At 33.2% G+C, this 10,268-nt stretch overlaps 1 protein-coding gene across 1 annotated transcript; it reads left to right on the plus strand.

Annotated features, from left to right (window-relative positions):
- The first annotated feature begins 5,755 nt into the window (after nt 1-5,755).
- LOC139901538 (uncharacterized) lies at nt 5,756-8,630 on the plus strand. Its single transcript, XM_071884237.1, has 3 exons — nt 5,756-7,319; nt 7,662-8,145; nt 8,324-8,630. Exons 1-3 carry the CDS (start codon nt 5,756-5,758, stop codon nt 8,628-8,630), a joined length of 2,355 nt encoding a protein of 784 aa, XP_071740338.1.
- The last annotated feature ends 1,638 nt before the right edge of the window (nt 8,631-10,268 follow it).

Below are 10,268 nucleotides of genomic sequence, written 5' to 3' on the forward strand. Positions count from 1 at the left end.
ATATATATATATATATATATATATATCTGTGAGAGAGAGAGATTGAAAATTATGTAAGAAATTCGGCCAAAACACGCAAAATTTATAGCACCTGACCCAACTTTTGGGGCCATGCGATCGCATGAGTTTTGTTCTTCCAGGCCATGCGATCGCATGGCCAGCTGGATCAGGCCACATGCTTTTGTTTGCTAGTTTGCCGACGGTTTTAATAAATAATATATATATATATATATATATATATATATATATATATATATATATATATATATATATATATATATATATATATATATATAATTTTAAGAATTAATTATATATTATATTATATTCATGTGCATAGTTGACTTGTAATTTTTAGTCCGTTGCGTCGAGTGTTGAGAGTTGACTCTGGTCCCGGTTCCGGATTTTCGAACGTCCTTTCGTACTATTTAATATCTTGTACTTTGCGTTTTGCGGCTCGTATTCTTGTAACTTTTAGATGTTTCTCATCAATAATTTGAACCACTTTGATTGTACTTTGTACTTTTTAGCTTTTTGGTCGTTTGCGTCTTCAATTCGTCGAATATGTCTTTTGTCTTCACCTTTTATTATTTAAAACTTGTAAATAGAACAATTGCAACTAAAAGCTTGTCTTTCTTGAGGGATAATGCTATGAAATATATGTTCATTTTTAGCATTATCAGTAATCATGTAATATGATAAAATTGATCACATCTTCACAAGGCAATATATTATTTGCTAATGAATAGTTGCTACTGTGATTACCATGTTACTTGCAGTTCTCAACTTTTAAAAAACCGTGGCAATGATGTTGGATAATTTGTGACTTAATTGAGGTTAAGAAAAATGGATTCGTATGTTGGCAGGGCAATCAGCATTTTGCAGTCACGACGAACATTTTCTTACTTCTCTTAGTGTACAATTATGAGCCATCTATTTACGATTCATAGATTCTTATACATGAACATATTTAAACTAAAGTGAATCTGTTAGGAAGGTTAATATAACGAAGGTGTGATGATTGTTTCCTGTTAGATGGATCTTGCAATGAGAATGAACGGGTTTCATCTTGGCAGGGTAACCAGTGAGTTGCAGCCACAGTAACTCATATTCTCTCGCTTGGATAATTACATTTATCTGAGTTACTTATAGTTCCCAAAAAAACAGTGTTAAAAAAGATAGGCAGTGATAAGAATATGTTGGAGTTGGTCGGACATTAAGAAAAAAAATAAATTCGTGTCTTGGCGGGCAAACTATGTGGGAGTTGGGCGAATCATGTTTTCTTGGTCGATTTTATACGCAGAACTGAGCCTTATTTTTCCTTTATTATCTTTTTAAAACTTTTTCAGCATTTTCTATCCTCTTTTGAATAATATTTTATTTTTTATTTAACAAACAAACTGAGGGTATAGGGTTTTGTATGCAAGTCAGTTTTGTAGCACTCAGTCCTAGTGTCTACGCTCCCTGTTCCCAATAAACTGATGTTTGATGTTGCATATGCCACTTCTGGTATGATTCATTCATTGTTTTATCTTTGTGGGTTAACTTTAGATTTTTTTTTTCGTGTAGATTTTTTATATTTTTATGTGTTGTATCAGCTGATTACTCGATCCTAAGTTTGATGGATACTACAACTTCGATCTCTGGTGTAAGTACTTACTCAAAAATAAAAGTTATATATTTCAAATCTTTAGTATTGGTCTCTTTTATTATTTTTATCTCTCTTATATATGCTTTGTATATGTTGAATGTTTTTTTTTTTTTTTTTTTTTTTTTTTTTTTTTTTTTTTAAGGCAATATATATATGTTGAATGTTGATTTTAGTTGTTGTTTATCCACTTAGGTTGAGGTGATACCCAAAGTTCTCATATATAAAAATGGTTAGTTGCTAATTTTATTATTGACACTTTTTTTTTTAACGGCGAATTTGCATCAGCGGATCATTTATTTCAACGACCCTCATCATTTGCACCTACACACGCTAGAAGGAAACTCCTACCCGGATTGCTTGGCAACTAATCGCAGGACCTGGGTTGCTTGGCAACTAATCGCAGAAAATTAGGGAGAAAACATTCCGCCTCGAGGAATTGAACCCGGGTTGTTTGGCAATTAATCGCAGGCCCTTCCACAAGTTGATTATGTTATGTTTACTGTAGATTGTCGTGTTACCTATTGTTAACACTCATAATTAGATAACAATGGATATTGTCTACGATTGTAAAAATGTGTTAAAGTGTTTGTATTCTTTCTTTTTTTTGTTGAGGTGAATGTTAATGGTTTTATACTTCTTCTTCTTCTTCATGTTGTTTAACCGGAGCACTTGAAATCTGTTGTTGGCTATAAGTCCTCTTTTGGGATATATAATTTGTTTTTTTGTTACTGACAATTGCCACCGACACTTAAAACATATATTTGTATATTTTTGCTTCTCAACTTGGTCATGTTATGTTTGCTATAAATTGTGAACAACCTTTTCTATTGCTAACATTCATAAAATTTTGGTGTTTTGCATTGTAAATTACTCACTGTTCGTAAAATTTCTGTGTTTTACATTTAAAATTTTGGTGTTTGTAATCATTCCTTTTTTCAAATGGTTGTTACTGACTTTACACTTCTTTTTATCCAATTTGTTTAATCGGATTATCTGAAAAGTGCAAACTGATGTTGGCTTTGGGTCTTCATTTAGGTAATACATTCTGCTTTTTTGTTACTAAAAGTTGCCAACGACACTTTAAAAATATATATTTGTATATTTATTATTACTGATTTTAAACTGTATTTTCGTGTATTCTTTGTTACTTTATAAGATTCAAATCTGATTGTTTCTTTGCTTGTGAGGGTGAAGGTTAGTAATCCCGACGGAGAGAGAGAAGATGTTAAAGTTGAAGTTTAAAGGGTGCTGTGTAAACGTATTCAAATAGGAAAAAAAATCGTGCAGCGAAGCGCTCCGGACCAATCTCTAGTTATATATTTATGAACATAGTAGGTATAGGTATAAAACGACATTTTTTAAGAGCGGCAAATATCTTGAGAGAGCTTTAAATCTAATTATAAAATTTCGATTTTGTGACATTGGCCAACGAAGACGAAAGTATATGGTTTCATGCCACACGAAATTTTTTGTATCAACCTACAACTGACCTTTTTACCTAAAATCATAAGAATGTTAACACCTAGCAGAACAAATTCGTGAATCGGACAATGATTTTGAACCATTCAACGTTTAATCATCTTGTTTTTTAACACAATCTTATTTAACTTTCTGATTTATAATCAATTTGAATGGAGTCAAGCATAAAAGTATAGTTCCCAGTGAAATAAAGCTTGAAAATATCAACTCGGTATCACTAGCATTAAATATTATGTTATTTACTACTTTCTGCGTCTCATAAAAAAAATTCGTATTTTTGACTTTTCGTTGAATTTAAGATATATTAATAAATTTTCAAATTTACTTTTTTATTTAATATTGTTATAAAGAGTAACTAATAAATTAATTGCAATATTTAATGTTAAGTTCCCAGTAATAAAATGAGCATAATTGAAATTTCAGATATTTTTTTATTGTTTTTTAGAGTACGAACTCGTAATTTTTAGACAAAAAAAATAGTAAGGTGGACAACTTTTCTGAGACGGAAAGAGTATTTTATAATGATAATCGAAGTCAATTCGAACTCGAAAACATTAATTCATTAATTGAGTCGAGCACGAGCTTGAAATACAAATCCAGTATAATTCAATTCGAACATCTAAGCTCTAACTCCGTACTCTCGTTCCGACCGTAGGACTATGAGAATCTCCCCTTAATCCACGTTATCCACTTCCTCAATCTGACGTTCATTCTGTTGATATACACCGGATCCTTTTTTTTTTTTTGGCAAAAGACATTAACTTCATAAAAAAACTCGGGAACAATCATCGAAAAGATGAAGCCACGAAACCAATACAACCCAAAGGCAACAAAGGCCAAACAAAGAAAACGAGCAACTACACTAGAAACAAGCAAAAAGGAACCGAAAAAAACGACACACTACAAACAAAAAATTAAATAAATAAATAAATAAATAAAAACACCAAAAACCAAGATAGAAACCCGGATCACAAACGAACTCACACGCCACCTGATCCTTCTTTCTCAAACTTTATCGAGCTTATTACACCCTATTTATGATACCCAATGAGTAATTGATATGTAAAATGTCATAATAGTATAGAGATGGAGATAGGGGATTGTAACTTTTGTAGTATCTACATCCTTCAACTACTATATTTCATATGTTTTTTATAAATAATCTTTTGAAATAACCAGCTCTAGTTTTTCTGAAACGACCACAACTTACTTCTGAAAAAAATAATTTTTTTTACACATATGTGCGGCTCACACATATATGTGTGCGGAGCACACTAATACAAATGTGTGCGGCACTATGCCTTCCTGCGCGCTGATCAAATTTCTAGTATATGTGTGCGGCGCACACACCACCCAAACCAGTTTTTGACCAATTTCTAGTACTTTTAGACCCAAATCAACAACCACATTCAACCTTTAACATTAATCCACCATAAAACACCTTGATTACACACAATTCGACATTTGAAACACGTTCATGTGTTTACATCAATGTATTCAAAAGACGATTTCAACAAGTACTAGAGCGTGGCTTCGGGTATCTTCTAAGCACCAACTTTACAATCCAAAAGGTCAAAATTTTAAGACTTGTTAAAGTGAAAATCTAAACATTTGATTGTGTGTTTTATCTCTTCCTAATGCTTGTTTGGTTGAGTAACAGGTATGTAGATGGTTTGGTGATGGTTGCAGTCTTGGATCATGAGTGCAGACTTGGTTGCAGTCAAGGTTCAGATTGTAGCTAGTGCTTGTTGCTGTTTATGAAGGCTCTAACACTTTGAGAAATCATGTACTGTCTATTATTGGATAATGCACCTGGTGTGGGGTCCAAGGTAGATAGTACACAAATGGGACGTAGTTGTGTTTGAGTATCCATTCCTATTATACAGAAAGAAACTACAGGGACCATTTATGTTATTTATTTAAAGTTTTAATAGTCCAGGGGTCTGGTTGTAGTTTATGATTCTTGTCTTTCTGGTTGTATAAAAGGCAGGCTAGGGTTAGCTACTGTAGATGATTCATTCAGTTCTCATTGTATTTATTTTTAGTTAAAGAGATAAACTCTTCGTTTTTGGTTTCTTTAGTTTTAATCTGTAAAGTATAGTGGTTTGTGGTGATTTTCTAGATCATTCACTTGTTTGTTCATGGTATCAGAGCCATTGCTCGATTCGTGTTGGTTCGATTGTTTCGTTTTAGGGTTTCGTGAAATTGGTATTATTCGATCAAATTAGGGTTTATTTGGGATCTCTAATCTCAAGTGAATCGGTGTGTATGGTTTGTCTTATCGGGTTGGATCTGAGGATGTGGTTCTTGTAATTTAGGGTTTGTTGTTCAAACCCTAATTGGTGATTCTGGTTTGTTCTTGAATATTATTCAAGAAGTTGCTTCCGATGGCGTCTGAAAAGAAGATTACGGAGGAGTACTCTGTAAGGATATTTCTTCCTACCTGTGATTTGTAGCAACTTCTTACACATAGGAGTTTCTGTGCTTACAGGAATCAACTACCCCTACGTGTTATACTTGGCCTATAGCCAGGACAATCTTCTTTTATTTGCTATCTGTTATCTGTTCGTTTGTATTTGCTATCTGTCATTATCTGTTATCTGTTTATTTGTTTTTTCTGTCAAAATGAGTGATAGTGGTGATTTTGTAACCATGATAAGTAAATTGGATTTTGGTGATCCACTTTACCTTCATGCTAGTGACATCAGCAGTACACCTTTAATAAATTTCAAACTTAAAGGAACAGAGAATTATAAATCTTGGGCTTGTGCAATGGAATTAGCTTTACAAACTAAAAACAAGATTGGTTTTATAAAAGGTATAATTGAAAAAGATGATCAAGATGAAGTTTTAGCAGGTCAATGGGAAAGGTGTAATGCTGTTGTCCTTTCTTGGATTTTAGGCTGTGTTTCTGATGAATTGTATTATGGTCAAATATATTCTAAATTTGCTTCTATTGTTTGGGATGAGTTGAAAGAAACGTATGACAAAGTTGATGGCTCTGTGATGTTTAATTTGGAACAAAAAATTGCACAGTTAACACAAAATGGTACTCCTGTATCAGATTATTATCACAAACTTAACTCACTTTGGAAACAATATGATATTCTGTGTAAATTGCCATCTTGTGATTGTGCTGCAGATAAGGAAAGAAAAGAACATTATAATCAGAGAAAATTAATGAAGTTCTTGATGGGACTGGATGATTCCTATCAGCCAGTAAGGACCACTATATTAACTAGTGATCCTTTACCATCTGTTAAAACTGCATTCTCTATTGTCTCTAGAGAAGAGTCACATAGAGGTGTGCAACATAAGAAATCTGTTAGTGAGTCATCTGCTTTCTTTGCTAATACTGGTAAACCAAGGATTGGAAATACAAGTTCTAATTCTAAAATTGAGTGTAAAAAATGTGGTAGAATTGGTCATACAATTGAAAAATGTTATGAAATTGTTGGATATCCTCCAAGAAACAATAACTTAAAGTGTACCAAGTGTGGTATGACTAATAACACTATGGATAGATGCTTTGAGGTTGTTGGATATCCACCAAATTTTAAAAGGAAAAATTTCAATAATTCATCTTGTGTGTCTAATTCTAATTCTAGTAACAGTGTTACTAATAATGGTGATAACAAGTCTGGGTCTACTTCTCTCACTTTGTCAAATGAGCAGATTGCTAAGCTTATTAGCTTTCTTGATGGAAAAAGTGCACCTGCACATTCATTTTCCAACATGACAGGTGAGCTTATGAATTTAAATGTGTTCTTTAATGAAAATTTTAATAAATTCTTCGTCTCACATAATTTGAATGATAAAACCAATGTTAACTTTGGCCGGATAATAGAGTCAGGTGCTAATCATCACATGACTAATTCTGATAAAAGATTTGAGTCTGTGTGTGATGTTTCCAATCTAAATTTAACTGTTGGTCATCCCAATGGGACTAGAGCCAAGGTTGAGATGATTGGAAACTTAAGAATATCTGATAAATTGATTCTTTATGATGTGCTTGTTGTTCCTGAATATTTTGTGAATCTGTTGTCTGTATATTATTTAGTCAGGGATAACAAATTGTTTGTTGGATTTGATCAAAATGCTTGTTATATTCAGGAACTGGTCTCAAGGAAGACCATTGTGACTGGTAGTTTGTGTGAAGGTCTTTATATCTTCAAAAATGATTGTATTGGTGAGTATAGTAAAACAAATCATAGTTTTAGTATGTTGTCTAAATCTGTTTGGCATTGCAGACTTGGTCATCCTGCAGACCAAGTCTTAGGTGTTTTAAGTAATGATTTATAATTTACTAGTGATAAAAATAATGATCCTTGTAATGTTTGCCATAAGGCAAAACAAACAAGAGAATCATTCCCTCTTAGTAATCATAAAACCACATATTTAGGTGAACTGGTTCACTTAGATGTGTGGGGTCCATACAGGGTCACTAGCAGAGATGGTTTTAGGTCTTTTCTGACTGTTGTTGATGACTGCACAAGGATGTTTGGATTTTTTTTTTTGTTAAAATCAAAAGATGAAGTCAGTTGGTATGTTGAATTGTTCTGTAAACAACTTGAAAATCAATTTAATAAAAAAGTTAAAGTTTTGAGAAGTGACAACGGTACTGAATTTGTAAATGCTAAGATGAATTTGTTTACTTCAAACAATGGTATAATACACCAAACAAGTTGTGTACACACTCCACAACAGAATGGAATTGTAGAAAGAAAACATAGACAGTTGTTAAATGTGGCTAGGACTTTAATGTTTCAAGGAGGAGTTCCTCTTAAGTTTTGGTCTGATTGTATATTAACTGCTACATATTTGATTAACATGCTGCCATCATCTATTCTAAATGGAAAATGTCCCTTTGAGCTGGTGTATCATAAAAAACCTAATCTTTCCCATTTAAGGGTGTTTGGTTGTCTTGCTTTTGCTAATGTTTTAAATAATCATGATAAGTTTTCTTCAAGATCTGAAAAATGTCCTTTGATAGGGTACTCAACTGTAAAGAAAGGGTACAAGTTATACAGTTTTGATAGTAAAGTGGTGTTGTTTTCAAGAGATGTAAAATTTTATGAAAGTGTATTTCCATTTAAAACAATTGAAACTTCTGTTGCTGATAAAGAGTCAAATGATTTGAATCAAATAAGTTTTTTTTTATATGTATGAAAATGATAACCTAAATACCCAAAGACCCAATGATGAAGGGGAAGATAACTTAAGTAGTGATGGCTCAGGAAGTAGTCTGCCAGGTAATTCTGGTTCTGCAGAACAAACTGGTAGTAAACAACCTGATGCAACATTACATGCTGAAGGAAATCACCCTGAGGGCAAGTCAAAAAACACTTTAAATACTGAAGATACACCAGAACCTTCTTCAACCTTGAGAAGGTCTCAAAGGAACATTATTCAGCCTAAGAGATTTGATGATTTTGTTGTTGAAGGGAAAGTTAAGTATGGCATTGAGAAAACTGTTAATTATAGCAGTTTAAGTCTTTGATAATCTGTGTTTTGTTGTTTCTTTGAATAAAAGTATTGAACCTTCTACCTACTGGGAAGCCTGAAGTCACAGCATTGGATTGATGCTATGAACTTAGAAATGGAAGCATTATATAGAAATGATACTTGGAAACTTACAAATTTACCTCAAGATAGAAAACCAATTGGATGCAAGTGGGTATATAAAATCAAATATAAATCTAGTGGTGAAATTGATAGGTATAAAGCAAGATTAGTTGCTAAGGGTTATAATCAGTGAGAGGGCATAGACTTTGATGAAACTTTTTCTCCAGTGGTTAAAATGACCACTGTTAAATGCTTATTAAATCTTGCTGTTGTTAATAATTAAGAATTATATCAACTTGATGTAAATAATGCTTTTCTCTATGGTGACTTAGATGAAGATGTGCATATGTCATTACCTTTAGGGTATATTGATGAATCTGAAAAAAGGGTTTGCAAGTTGAAAAAAAAGTTTATATGGTTTAAAGCAAGCCCCAAGGAAGTGGAATGAAAAATTATCCTCTGCCTTGGTTGAGCATGGCTTTAAACAAAGTAAAAATGATTATTCCTTATTTGTTAAATCTGAAAGTGGTGTTTTTATTGCTTTACTTGTCTATGTGGATGACATTGTTGTTACAGGAAATAATGTGGAAGAAATTGATAAGTTTAAATTGTTTTAAGTTCAAAATTCTTAATTAAAGATTTAGGAATTTTGAAATATTTTTGGGAATAGAAGTGTTAAGAACACAATCTGGTATTTGCTTGTCACAAAGGAAGTATTGTTTAGAATTGTAACACCCCATTTTTCTCCATACATGATTTATAGGTGTATTGTGTATGTACGATAGGCGTATGAAGGGTTCGGGACATGTTCGGGTGTTAAGGTCTTGTATGCAAGGAAATGAGTCAGACCACGTTGAACATCGCGGCACGACAAAGGAGGCCGTGGCGTGGCATTTAAGTGGAATCCAGATCAGAAGCTTGACAAAAAATGATCCCAGACCTAGGCAAAGGCCGCGGCGCGACGATTAAGGCCGCGGCGCGGCATTCTGGGAAAACTGGTGCCGGATTTTTGTAATATTAAATAAGAAGCAAGGGCATTTTGGTCTTTTCACGTTTGAGCCAGATTTGAGGCTTTAACCTCATCCACTCATTCATTTTCTTTATTTTCTTTTTCCTTTTCTTTCCTATTTTCCTCTCAAAACTTAAAATCCTCAAGTGATTCATGTGGGATTTTGGAAAGGAAGAAGCGGCTTTTGATCTTTGGCGTAGTTGACAAGTTTGTTCCCCTCGTTCCTAGCTACACGGTGATACTAGTGGTAAGCTCTAAATCTGAATTTCGTTCTTGTGTTCATCATTCAATTTTGGGGCTTTTGATTGTATGATTCATAGATAGAACCCATTTAGTTGTTAATTGAAGGTTAACACCAAGATTCGGGTTTATTGTTGTTAATGTCGAGTTTTGGGTTTGGTGTGCAAGTTCATGCTTGTGAGACTTGCAATTGGGCGAAATCACTAGTATTTAGTGATTATTGAGATGTTGGAAACAATTAGGGTTCATGAGGTTGATTAATTTTGACTAGAGTCAAAATTAGGGTTTATGGGCGATTTTGAGAACGATAAGTGTTTAACACTT

This window comes from Rutidosis leptorrhynchoides, chromosome 3 (assembly GCF_046630445.1).
Source record: "Rutidosis leptorrhynchoides isolate AG116_Rl617_1_P2 chromosome 3, CSIRO_AGI_Rlap_v1, whole genome shotgun sequence".
In the NCBI taxonomy this organism is placed as follows: domain Eukaryota; kingdom Viridiplantae; phylum Streptophyta; class Magnoliopsida; order Asterales; family Asteraceae; genus Rutidosis; species Rutidosis leptorrhynchoides.